At 43.9% G+C, this 13486-nt stretch overlaps 1 protein-coding gene and 1 long non-coding RNA gene across 4 annotated transcripts in view; one reads left to right on the forward strand and one right to left on the reverse strand.

Annotated features, from left to right (window-relative positions):
• Nucleotides 1-13486, forward strand: part of ANKRD33B (ankyrin repeat domain 33B) — a 62387-nt gene that overhangs the window by 28130 nt on the left and 20771 nt on the right. The window contains exons 3-5 of one of the 3 annotated variants that reach the window (XR_003495486.3): nucleotides 4928-5068; nucleotides 10146-11173; nucleotides 11266-13429. Coding sequence is in view for 1 of the 3 variants with exons in the window: in XM_027451734.3 (XP_027307535.1) it covers nucleotides 4928-5068; nucleotides 10146-10996 (992 nt within the window). In the remaining 2 variants the exon portion in view is untranslated. Of the gene's footprint in view, nucleotides 1-4927; nucleotides 5069-10145; nucleotides 13430-13486 lie in introns of those variants that run through there. The other 2 variants (XR_011807712.1, XM_027451734.3) reach the window with 2 other exon arrangements.
• Nucleotides 701-10150, reverse strand: LOC113842772 (uncharacterized). The gene is made up of 3 exons (XR_003495487.3): nucleotides 7863-10150; nucleotides 7493-7711; nucleotides 701-1680 (listed from the first exon to the last, which is right to left on the reverse strand). It is a non-coding gene; the product is annotated as an uncharacterized lncRNA (long non-coding RNA).

A 13486-nucleotide genomic window follows, 5' to 3' on the forward strand; every position in this document is an offset into this window, starting at 1 on the left:
TGCAGACTGGAGTGAGAGCAGAGCTTGTCTCCAGGCTGTCTTTTATCCCACCCAGCGTGGTGATATTGTGTCAGCAAGTGTAACAGATCGCATACGTGCAGGGGGTGCTCCCTAAAGCAGTACCGGCTCTAAGTGCACATACACAAAGCAATCTGCCGATTATCTCTGTTAAAACTGCGACAATGAATGTTAAGCCTTTCAGCTTTTTTGTTACCACTTGGAAAAGCTAGAGCTTTCTTTTCCAAGTGGTAACAAAACGCTGAAGCATATGGATTAGGAAAAATCTGAGCGCGGGGGCTATCCCTTTGTAGTCTGAAAGCTATCCCCTGGGCCTGCCTGGCTCTGTGTCCACGGGTTCCTTTCCTTCACTCAAGTGTGCTCCTCAAAGGCACTTTGTAAGGACTGCACACCGAGTCTTTACCATTTCTTCTCACAGATGAAGAATCTGGGAGATCATTGGAAGTAGCATTCCCTCCCAGAGCCTGCCTGTTCTTCTCTGGCTGGAAGGAGGAAACAAATTTCTGTCAGACAGCGCCAGTGGACATTACAAGATTGGAGTGCTTAGGGTTTGATTTTAACTCAGTAATATCGCCACTAAGAATTTCCACTTAGTAACTGAACTTTGCTCTGTGTTGTACCAAAAAGTGAACAGTGCTGAAGATGTCACTATGAGACAGGTCTTAAACACTGGAGGAAATAATAACAACCAGAGTTGTCACGTTTCTGGCAAAGCCATGGCTATAGCACTTCTCTAAAGAAAGCAGAGAAGTCTCCAAAACTCTCGTCTACTTCTATTTGGCTGCCTAACATGAATCTGGACTATAAAAGGTTTAACATTAATACCGACTCCTTCCTGACCCTTATAACTCATGCTAATAAGCTCAGAATTAATCCAGGGGGCTGACATTGACCTGACTCTGCCTGCCAGCACTTGCTATTGATTCCCAACGCAACTGGAAACAACTGCAGTCAGCAGAAGCTTATGCAAACTCCTAACAACTGGGATGTTTTCCCCCGCCTGCAATAATCCCCAGCTCTGGCGTTGACACCAGTTATTTCATTCATTATCACAAGATACTGCTGTAGCATTAGTACAGATTACCATGTGGTTAACGTTGCAATCAGAGGAGCTGCCGCGTGCTAGATGCTGCTTAATTACTGCTGAGCCTTAAGTATTAACACCGAGCAGTGTGTTGTAAAGAACCGAAGGCAAAGTCTGTACGATCTGTCCTTTAGTGGTGGGTTTATTCAATTTTTACTCATAGGCCATGGAAATACTAATATTTCTGCAAAATAAATTATTCACAGAGATCACTGCTATTTGTGACAAAAATAATTTTTTTGTTTGTTTGTTTTTCTTGTGGAAAGTCTAGTAGCAAACCCCCATTCTTTCAGTTAATTGCAAGATGATATCAGGTGTTTTCAGAGAGCACTTCTGGTTTTGTTATGATGCTCTTCTCAGCTGGCCCATCACTGACGGTCTGGCCCCAGAAAGCAGCTTTGGGGTGGGAAGAGGCCACGGTCCTGTGGGATTCTTCTGTGGGCTTCAGGGGCTGCATCTGCACAAGAGGGCACAGGTAGTGGGGAGACAGCAGGGAAGCCTCTTGACTTTCGCCAGAGGAGTTTAAAATCCACACTTGCTTATGCAGGTTCGTGGCTGCCTAGACATGCTGCTCCAACCTAGATGGCAGATTGACGCTAACAGAATTATTTTAAAGACCAGCTGAAGTCTCAGAAGATAATTGAATTCAGCTCCTTATACCCATCTGCTTTTGATGACTTCAGATTCACATCTTTCAAAGAACCAATCTTAAACTGAAGGTCTTCTGCATGGGCTGACCTGAAAAAAAGCAGTCTGGAGGGATCAGTGGAAAGCAGTAGGTTCTTAATAAGCTGATTAGTACAGAAAAATAACCACAAACAAAGCACTTAACTTCACGTGTCAATTTCAGTTTAGAAACTCAGTCTGCTTGCTTGCTCTTCTCAGTATTTCTTACAGACATGGGATGCTTTCTCAAAGGGAGCTTGCCCTTCAAATTTTGTTGCAGCCTGCAGGGGATGGTGCCCAGAAATGGGTGCTAAAGCAGACGCAAAGTCACCTCGTGGCAGCATGGAAAAAATGGGAGATTGATGCAAATAAGTGAACAGAATAACAAGAAGTGGAAAGAGAGGAAGGAAGGGAAGTGGTCACAAAAAAAAAAAAAAAAAGGAAATTACATTAATTAGAATCTGCTGATTCTCAGTCTCTGTTCATGAGGACATAGTTACATCAGTGGCAACCTATGGTAATTGGTATGTACTGGTATTTACAGAGAGGGGTTTATTTGCTCCCTTTTAAAGTATAGCTGTTATATGATACAAGAACCAGTTTGGGGCAGGCTGCAGCTCTTCAAACACAAAATCACAAAGTAACCCAATCTCTTTTCATTAACAAAGACATGAGAACACAACCACCTAAAGCACACAGATCATAAAAGATTGGGTTCCATCTATCCCCCAGAAAGCATTCACTGCTCAGAGACCACACACAGTCTGTGACAGAGCGTCTTCCTCACTACGCAGATTATCCTTCTGCCTGTATTACACAGATTATTAGGTAGCATTGTATTCATTATATGCATTTCTTCTTTGGCAGCAATTAAGCGATTTAAGCCATTACAGACATCTGTGCTGATCCCTAAATGTGTCTCGCAGGGCAAAGAACTGTGCCCTTAGCACACCGGTTCTGCCAGGGGGTAGATCAGGCTGGCAGACAGCAGGAGCCTGATCCGAATTCAGTACGACCGGACCGGCTGAGGCCACGCTCATTTATTTTAGAGCTGCAAACAGCTTTCAGAGCAGGCTTTAAATCATTGAAGGCTCACCTGGTTTACGATTTAGATAAGCGCTTTTGGTTCCTGCAAATGCAGGAGAACTGAAGCAAACGTTGTGGCCTTAAATCAAAAGCATATGACACAGTTTGAACAAGAACTTGGCAGCTCTGAGTTTTGCTTTGAATTTGATATTTGTTTGAACTTGAAATTTGAAGCAAACCTCAGAGGACAGAGACTTCTGCAGATTGAAACTGAAACGGTTTTCAGGAATCCTCGTGACATGAAACTTCTGAGAATCACAAACCTCTTTTTTCCCTTTCTCTTTCCCTTTCTCTTTCTCTCTATCTCTCTTTTTTTTTTTTTTCTTTTTTTTTTTTTTTTTGGTATTTTATTGCTGGGTTTTGTTTTTTATTCTCTCCATATCATATGAGGCCATCTGTAGTCCCCTGGAGAGTTTTGCATGAACAAGGCCTCTCAGGATTGACTCTCAGGGATCACCCTAGATTTGCAAAACATCTCTTAATGCAGCTATGGTTTTGGCAAAGGGAAGAACATCTTTAATAATGTAATAAGTGCTGAAAAATCTTCCTTTTTTTATTATTTCTCCTTGTTTCAGTTCCTGTCTCTGATTTTTGTGGTTGAAAAACATTATTTCAGCTGTTCCAAAACCATCCTGAAGCACGCTGTACGTGGACAAAATACAGCATGTCCTGCAAAACAGTGAGGGAACAAAGATTCTCCCGGTAGTAACTGATATCGTGTCAGGATTTGGTCTCACGCCATAAAGTCAATGAAGCTGAAGCCTCTGTGTTGAGTAAGCAGGACTGGGTCACTTGATCCTGTCAAGAACCCAGATCACTTTTGCTTTGCTCAGTTTGCTGTATCTTTATGTTTCATTTGCATCAAACTGGGAGATCTTCACCTGATTTTCCCTGACTCTGTCATTGTTAAACTGATATGTGTTATCTCCACACATGCTCAAGTTTCAGCAGTTTCCAGCTATGCAGCAAGGTAGCAGGGTCCAGCAAATTCTAGGAGACCAAGAGCAACGCCTAGGAAATAAATTAATTGGTAAAGGTTTTCTTAACTTGCTTTCCAGAGTGCAGGACTGTGCTGGAACAAAGCAATGGCTGATGAATTCTGCACCAGGTGTGATACCACAGACTTTAAAAATCATCCCGTATGAATTATAATCTGCTTCAGTTACATTTGTAGATGAATTTGAGTGACATGCATCACAGAATATTCAGCTGGACTGCAGAGTGAGATGAGAGAATATTTTTACAGCTCCTAGTAATTAAATTGTGATTGTTGCAGCTGCCTGACAGCCTGCATTATTTTATAAAGCATCAAAGCATCATAAAATGAATGACAAGTGAGGGAAAAGCTGGTTTGGATGACTCATAATGGCACTAGATATTTTTTCCTGTTCTGATAGTCCAATTATAACGGCTTGATGTTTTAATTGGTCTTCCCACCATCTAGCCAGAGACACCTACAACTACTTGCTACACCCTTGCTGACACCAGTTATCTGGGCTCACGAGGCACATGACAAAAAAAAATGTGTGGGACACAAAGCAATGTATTTCTTTGTCTCATATCAGGCCCGTAATGGTTTGTTAGTAGTGTTGGCAGGAACCACCACAAGTGATTGCATCTTAATGGAGCACTGTGAAGGAAAGGCTCAAATTTGCCAGAGGAGTGAAAACGCTGAATCTTTGCAACCACTTTCCCAGGGGACAGGCAGTACTACCCATTGATTCAAGAAACGGAGGCCCCTTGCAATCTCAAAGTGACGACTTCTGGCCTTTAACCATTCCTTTACCTCAGAATGATTTGTAGAGAGAAGGACCCCCCACGGAGAGCAATTTGAGGGAAGGTGGGAGCCCAGGTTTCTACGCTCCTATCCCAACACTCTTGCCACAAGACAGTGCCATCTAATGCTAAAGCTAGTGACTGCAATGATCAGAAAAGGACACAAGGAAAACAGATCTCATTAATTGCCTTAATTTTTAAAGTTTCCAAACCTGCAGGATTGATTTTTGGTTTTGCCTTGAGACTGCCTCTTAATTCTGTGGTGGATTTTCTCTGTTATTTTTCATTTCTTTAAAGGGCACATAACCATTACAAACTACTTGCTGAACTATTTTCCCGGGCTTGACATTGAGAAGAGGAACGTGTTCGGATTCACAGCACTGATGAAATCTGCAATGCAGGGACGAACAGAATGTGTGAAAGCCTTGATGTTGGCAGGTATGCAAAGCACTTTGCTGCTTCTTCTTCATCATCTACCTGTAAATACTAGACAGTCACACAACAACAAAAATTGCCTCTTGATGTGTTTTTCTGAGAGGTGTGGTGCAGCCTTTCCTGGAAATGGGTGCAGACTTTAATGAAACTGTAGACCAGGAGGTGAAGCCACATGCTGCAGGTGGAAGAGAGCTCTGCTTGTCTGTGAACCCTCATCCGTGAACTCTCCAGGTGCTCTTGGTGCCAGATTTATTGTCTCCAGGACAGGTCAGGGAATGTGATCGCTGAGATTTGTAGATGGTGAGCTAATGAAATTTGTGACACACCTGGGAAAGACATGCAGATCTCTTGCTGCCAGCTGCTGTGGGTGTGATGGTAGTGTCACCATGGGGCCTCGTGGCCAGACCTACACCTCTCCCTCCAGCTGTGGAGTAGGGAGATTTGGGTGCAGGGTTCATACCCCACCAGGGATGGGAAAAAAATGGGAAATCTGGCAATACAGGGAGAAAACTCTCTTTCTAGCCCCTCTACAGATCTGAGTTGGGTCTCAAGTTTTATGAGTAATGATACCAGCAAGTCTGTACCAGCTGCAGGTAAGGAATCACAGCACAGAGAGTGAGGAGGTCCATCTCTGCCCACCTGCCTCTTTGCATCTGGGAACAGGAAATACGTTTCTTGTCATTGGCCCTGGACTTTGCAGCTGAATTTCCAGCTGTAGTCGGGGTGAAGTGAAGAGCTCCTGGAGAAGAAACCTGGAAGGGTCAGAGACATTGGGCCAACACCCCCTACAGGAGCAGTACCAGACCCCTGGCAGGGCTGTACAGTACCCTTTAGCCACCATATTGGATGCTTTTGTTGTGTTATTAATATATAAATTATTAGTTCATGAGTATGGAAGTGTTTTGGTATACTTTATTTTATTACAATTGCAGGTATTTGGCACAAATCAAATTTTATGGACATGATAATAGATAACATGAACATCATTGCTATTTAGACCAAAAATCCTACAGGTCGATTTCATTGTAGACTGAGATGTTGAATGGGTGGTTTATTTTAGCTGTTTTGCTGTCACAGAAGTCTAACCCTTCATAATTTGAGTGTTTTAGGTAGAAGGCATTTGTCAAGCATAGTGGTATTACTTTCATCCATTTTCATAATATCCAGTTTACAGATGTTGATATGGCACAGAAAATGCTTGAATGATATGGTAACTGACATTATTTTCTGCAAGATCCTCTAGCTTCTTACACTGGAATCAAGGTTTCAGAGTCAGATCAGTCACTTTGGAGTTAAATTTTTATGAATAAAAGTTATAAAATTACTTTTAGAACTAGAGCACTGCTAGACACAGATGCAGTTTCTGGACTAATATCTGCTTTGTGCAGATGCTAGTTCAGAATTTTCCAGTGGCTGCTATAAGTTATCACTTAAAATGAAACTTCAGTCACCAGACCTTAAAACTTATCAAATTGACCTGACAGTGTCATGGCTTTCTATTACTATCACTGGAGATCTGATGGAAACTTGTTCCTTCTGTTTTGGTCACTAGAAGCTATTTTACAACCTTTCAATTTTTTATAGAACTCAGTCCCAGTTATTAGATTTCTTGTACAAGAAGTATCAGTATCAAAGTTGAATGTATGGTTGCTGACTCTGTCATCTGGATAGCCACCTTCTCTTTTTCATGTTACTTAAGCAAACAGAAAAGTGGGAAGAACAAACTTTCAGCTAGCCAGGTTTGTTAGCCTCCTATCAGATTTACCTACAGAAAGTTATATTGGGCTGTTTGTTCATTAGGAATAGTGAGGATAGATACATTGGCTAAAGAGTAAAGGATTAATATACTCCAAATTTCTATAGTGCAGTTTACTTACATGTTTAAGTGAGTATTTTGTGCGTTCATACATTTTCAGCTTAAAATTGGGGCCACAAAGGAAATATGGCAAATTGCCTGCACCCCTTTTAATATCCAATTACTGTTTAGCATTGTATAGTCTGGAGAAATGTAGGGAGGGAGCAGCTCATTCAGAATGGATTTAGACTCAGTTTAGGGCTGAAGGGAACTGAGTGACTGCCAGCAATAAAGTGCTAGGTTGCTGAAAAAGGTGAAATAAATCATTACTGAAAGATTTGGGGAAAAATCAGTTTCACAAATAAAACAACCCCTCAGGTTCTAGTTAAATTCTATGTTAAAAGGTAAGAATAGTTGGAAATATAGGGGGAAAACACCCATAATCAGCCACGGGCCTATTGCAGAACCTATGCCTGTTGTACAGACACAAAAACAAGTATGTGTCTTGAGAAAAAGAAAAGAGAATCAGGCAGTTTTTAACCCCAGTATCTGCTTAATGGCTTGGGTAAAATCTCTGTTTTCTGGCACCTACTTAGGGCCATGCAGGAGGTCAGTAAAGAAAAATAACTCACCTTTCCAGCTGCCTAAGTGGGATTTAACAGTCAGACGGAGCAGAGGCAGCAGCAGAGTGTGACAGATGGCTGGAGCTGGATTTTCAAAGTGACTGCTCTTCCCAAAACTTGTGCTCCTGGAGGGTAGCCAAGGTCAATCACTACACGACGAAGGTGTGCTGAGACACTTGGCCGTAATGTCTGCTCTTTCAAAGCAAACTGTTGAAACACGTGGATTTGCTGTTTGGGAATGCAAAGCGAGTAAGAGAGGACCCGAGCTGCTCGCTCGCGGGCAGTTTGTCACAGGCTGCTGCACCGCCAGGGCCGCAGCACTGCCAGCAGCCAGCCAGAGAGCCCGGGCAGGAGCGCAGAAATGCCAGCCATAACTCACCACACGAGACCCATCACATTCTCCAGGGTACACCGAGTGCTGCTTTAGTAAAGCCACTGGAGTGGAAGTGGATCTAGCGACTGGGCTTTAAATACTGTGTGTGAAGCAGCTCGGTGACAGACGCCTGTCTTTCTGAGCTCTCCCGCTCCCTGTCATTAAACTCCGCTCCCCCCTGGGAAAGCTGTCCTGTGCTTTTGCTTTCTTCTTTTTGGTCTGATGCCTATTCCTAAGCCATGTGCTGTCTTGGGACCTGATTCTGAGGAATATTCTGGAGCTAAGAGCTCCCTAACCCAAAGCCCTGCTTCTGGCAGGTCTTCTGAGTTAACCATGTGTGAGCCTCTGTGCCGAGAAGGCCCTGCTCCGCTCTACCCCTGTCCTGCTGAGCAAGCCCAGCAATGCTTCTTAAGCACATGCAGTGGTGTTCGGCATTTCCAGGCCCACCGCAATCCTTTCAGAGGGAACAGAGGGGGGCTCAAGCCCCCACAATCACACTGAGTGTTGTCTGAAGGGAATCGCAGAGCTGATCTTTAAGTTCTCCCTTTCCCTGGACCCTTTGGCATAGCAAGGCCAAACAAAAGGGGCCTGGCTGCCTATCAGGAAACCCACTCGGATCTGATGGGGGGTCTGAGATGGAGAGCTGAAACTGTAGCTGTCTAGTTAATATTTAAAAAGGGACAAGACTATTCACGTTTCGTGCAGGTGACACGTTCTGTTGAGTGACACCTTTGTTTAGAAACGCCTCTGGATTTGTACAGAAAATCAATACCACTGTAGTAAATCACGCCTTAGAGAGATTTCGTGATACAAGTTACAAAGTCAGCATTGATTTTTGTTGAAAGATCAGGATTTCCATACTCTGTACTATTGTTTCCCTACATAAAGTTTCCAAAATGCCTGGGGACACATCTGTCAGGGATCAGCAAGTGTGGGCCTCACCTCAAAGGAAGGTGAGCCAAGGGTGACGGCAAGGCACACAGAGGAGGCTCTAGCTTCACCAACAAAGGTGCTTCTTTAAGAAATTGGGTGGGTCTGGTGGCAACAACCAGGGTCAGCCTGTACTGCTGTGACTGCCAGGCAGGCCTGTGGTGATGAGGCAAATCCATAGGGTCAAAGCCTGAGATCAGACCAGGAGCCAAGCCTGCAGGTCAGGGGCCAGACCAGCAAGGCACAAGACCAGAGACAGCTGCAACACAGCTCAGGCAAGAGCTGAGAGTCCGAGCTTGAATGCTGCCACCAAGCAAAGACAGGGAGCCCCCAGTGACACTTCTCACAGCACTTTCTCACACAGCTCATTTTTGTTTGGGACTCATCCAGGGTGCCACAGCTGCAGCATACCAGAGCTGGCACTTATTTTTCTTGAAGATAATGGTAAACAGCTGTCTTCACCTCTTGCCTGTTTACAACCAGAGCATACTGTTCCTTAAAACATGTATTTGGACCCAGTTCCTTTAGCTACTATTTTTCCTTCAGTAAATCTATGCCTGTTACGTGTACAACAAAGAAACCTCTTCCACATAGTTTGCCATGTTTCCAGGCAGCTCTAGTGGGAAGGAGTGCAGACACAGGCAAGTGTTAAGAAGGGAACAGGAAAAGTGGCTAGCCTGAAAGGAGAGAGTCAGGAATAGGAAATTTGGGTAGGGTGGGTTCAAAAACAGGCTAGTGAACTGGAAGGACACGTTTTTGTGTGCCTTTTTCTATCCTTCCCTCATTGGTTTCTCTGTCATTTCTGCTATAGTGAATGTCTTCAAACCCAGCTGCCTTTGAGCTCTCACAATCCTTTCTTGTCTCCACAGCTAATGAACTCTCTGATTTCATTACATCTTTCTCTTCTCTGCCTTCTTCCAGACTGGGTCAGACTTGACTCTTTGAAGTGCTTTCTGTTGTAGCAGTCATTTCAAACTTCACTTAAACTACATTTAAATCAAGATCAACTTATTTGCTTAGGGTGCCACCTTCTATCCACGGCCCAATCCGAGAAAAATAGTTTATCATGATATTTCTGTCTCTGCACACTTCTGTCTCCCAAAGCAATGTGACATAATGTCTTTTCTTTCATGCCGAGATCTGTGTAGGTCAGTTATGTGTTGGATGTTTGAGAATGGTGCTGCAGCTGGCAGAGAAGCCCATCAAGAAGCCAAAACTTGTAGCCTGTTCATATTTTAGCTAAAACCTTTTTCAATATACTCAAGTTATCTACATTGCCAGTGATACATATAAACCAAAATTGAATATGAAAGTGTGGGAAGTTTCATTAATTAACTGTTTGTTTTTCTTTTCCTTGAGGGGCAAATGTTCACTCGACTGACCCAAGCCGTGGGCTGACTTCGTGGGAATGGGCTTGTTATACGGGAAGGTCAGAATCTGCCTTCATCATGCAAAAGCTGATGGATAGACCATGCCCAGAACAGTTATGTGATCAATACAAACCAGAATGGCCAAAGATGAAGGAACTCCTTGCCAAGGCTGCGGAGCCAAAGACCTGTTTGCAGAGGATTTCTGAGTGCATGAGATCAGCTGTCTCATTCCGGGTTTTCCATGGTCCAGAAGAAGACGGGGTCCTTGATCACATGGTGAAGGTGACCACAAGCTTAGGCAGCCCATTCATTGCTCTGTCATGCAGGACTGTGTGCCCAGGAAGCCCACCTGCTGTGGGAAAACGCAGACTGGCTGTGCAGGAAATCCTTAGGAAGCAGAGAGCCGAGGAGATCCGATCCCTGGACAAAGACCACGTTAGCAGCTATGAGAAATTATTTCAGAACTCCAAAATCACATTGATCCCCAAGAAGAAGGACCGGCGAGCCAGTCTGCAGCCTGTAAGCCTTGCAGTGTCTCAAGTGAACACTATAGCCACCAGGAAAACAAGCCTCTTGCCGCTCCACCTGCTCAGACGGAGCAGCGTGAGACCAGGATTTGTCATCCCCAAAGTCCGTATCAGCAAGGCTCCTCCGCCCACCTTCCAGCCAGAAAAGGCAAGAAGGAGGAGCAGTGCTAAAGACGACCCCTATTTGCAGATTCCTAAATGGAGGTACAAGGAGCTAAAAGAGGAGCGGAAGAAGGCAGAGGAACTGGAGAAGAAAAGAGCCGAAGAGGCTCAAAAACAGAGGCAGGTGTCTCCTGCCAGATCCAGGACCTGATTTAACGGCAGTGAGGAAGGTTTGAGAGCCATTAGTCTTGTTATCTGAGCAAGATAGCAGACTGCGTGCCATCATGCATGCCTGCTGTTGCTGGAGCTGGAATACTGAGCGATGGCCTTTACAGTGCATAAACAGGGCAAGGGCTATGCCCCGGCGTGTCTGATCATGGACGTGAAGGTACTTTGGGGTGGGAGACAGAAAAGTTTACCTGTCTGCTCCTGATAGGAAGCTTAAGAGGTGCCGTCCTTTTATGGTTTCCTTTTTTCCAGTTCCAGGTGAATGACAGAGGAGCAGCTTGAAAAACAACATGTGTGAAAGGATCATATTTTGCATTTGTTCGTTTTGCAATGGTCAAAATTAAGGAGTTGTGCTTTTGACATTAGATGTTTTTCCTCTCCTTATATAGGTAGACATATTTTAAAGTTTTATAGTAATAAGGAAGAGTTTAAAATACACCACAGAGTCTCAGTGGGCAGTGAAAATCCAATCCTATAATTGTTTTGAATATACCAAGCACTTTATATTATATTAATACAGTAATCAAAGTTTAAGACAGTCTAGGTATTAAACTGTACAGCCCTATGTGGTCTGTATGGATACAATTCTTAATGATATTGTTTTGTTGAGTATAAAAAAGGGCTGTATGTGAAATATTTCTATAGTTGAGGTATTTGCATCCTCTGCAGATATAAATCAGGGGCAAGGACTGATTTCTTCGGAGCAACAGAGAAGCTGAACTAATTTTTGTATGCCACAGTCACCTAACATTTGCCTCCCCCATTAAGTTTCCCTGAATCCACCATCTGTTGTCTCCTCTTCAGTCTCAGGGATTTCTTTGTCTTTGCATTTAACTGTGAAATGAGGGAGATGGTGAACCACAGGTGGGCTTTTTTTTTCTTTATATTTAAATTCCTATTTAAAAAATAAAACAAAACCACTAGGCTTATTGTGAGTGTCTACTTTAGGACCTTTTTGCATTATAGCCAGGACAGAATAATGATGCAACTTCTGGAAATTCAAGCAATTTTCCGAGCTATCAAGTCTAGCCATATGCTATGAAAATCCAGTCAGTATCAGGCAGCTCAGCCACTGATGTTTGGAAACCATGGCCGGATTCATTGTGAGCTTTGATATTATGCACCTGGGTGCCCACAGAGGGCAGGACACTACTCCCCTTTCTCAACACTGGAAGAAAACACTTCTTGGCACTGAAGGTAAAGCAGGAATGGACCATGATGGTCCACAGTAAAAGACTGCCACATCAGACATCCTGTCCCAGACCCTGAAGCCCACTGGATATGTGGGGACACACTGTCCTCAAGACTGTGAAAGCCATTCCCCCATACCCAGATGTGATCTAAATTGTTGGGTTGGCCAGAACAGCACACTGTGCTTATGGAAACACATCGTCTAAACTTGCTGCTTAGTTTAAAATAAATAAATAAATAAAGCACATTCATAACGGTGGAGTTCAAAAGCAAAAAGCAGATGCTACAGTAAATGGCCATATTTTTGCTCGGGCTTTGCTCCTGTTTGATAAGAAATGGGCCGTGGTGTGCTCTTCTCATGGGGTTGCTCTGCTGGAGCCCAGGCTGACCACAGCTGCTGCTCTGACCAGCTTCTTCCAACAATTAAATAAGAGAAGACATTTACACCCTTCACTCCCACAGCACAAAGGCTGGCCAGAGTCTCAATGAACGTGTAAAGAAACTGTACGTGTCATGGCAGAAAAAAATTCAATCGATTGCAAACTGGTGCCCAGGCAGGTGTTGCCAGCTAGCAGGGCTGGGGTCAGGTCTCCACAGAGGTTACAGCAGACTCGTGAAACAAGGATTTTCCACAGACCCTGTTCTTTGTACATCTTGCTGGAATAGCTGTGCAGGCTAGTCTGCTTTACCAGATAGCCCTCCAGCCCAGGGCTGATGGAATAAGCATCCTGCTAATCAACCTCTCCAGCACTATGAATATAAAGAGGATTTTGGTCTGCAACTGCATCAGGTCTGTGCAATTCACAGGCACTAATGTTGTAATGGGTTTTCTGTGACTGGAATATAAGGTAGAAGCTGAAGTCATTTCTCTGGAGGGTAAGAAGATGCCCTTTTAGCCATCGGTGGCAGAGATGTCAGGATGGATTTTGATGTGGTACACCGTGTTGAGTGGTTTAACTACTAATTTCTGCTTACTGCCAGCCCAGTGTACTTAAGAGTTAGCATTCGGATTCAGTGTCAGAAAGCAACCTGTGCTGCAGGGGAATTTGCACTCTCAGGACCACTTGCAGGGGACACGCACTTGCCAGGTGCTCTCAGGGATTACCATACGGTGTGTTAGATACAGGGGCTGAAAATGAAGCCTGTTTTCTAACCCTTTGTACTTCACTGTGTAAATGTGTATAAATACATGGTGTTTCCATTAAAAGAGGCACAAGCTGTTGAACTTATCTGGTGACCTTATTCTTCAGAGAGCAGTGGGGAAGCCGCCTGCCACTCCTCG

The sequence above is a fragment of the Anas platyrhynchos genome, chromosome 2 (genome assembly GCF_047663525.1).
Source record: "Anas platyrhynchos isolate ZD024472 breed Pekin duck chromosome 2, IASCAAS_PekinDuck_T2T, whole genome shotgun sequence".
NCBI classification, from domain to species: Eukaryota; Metazoa; Chordata; class Aves; order Anseriformes; family Anatidae; genus Anas; species Anas platyrhynchos.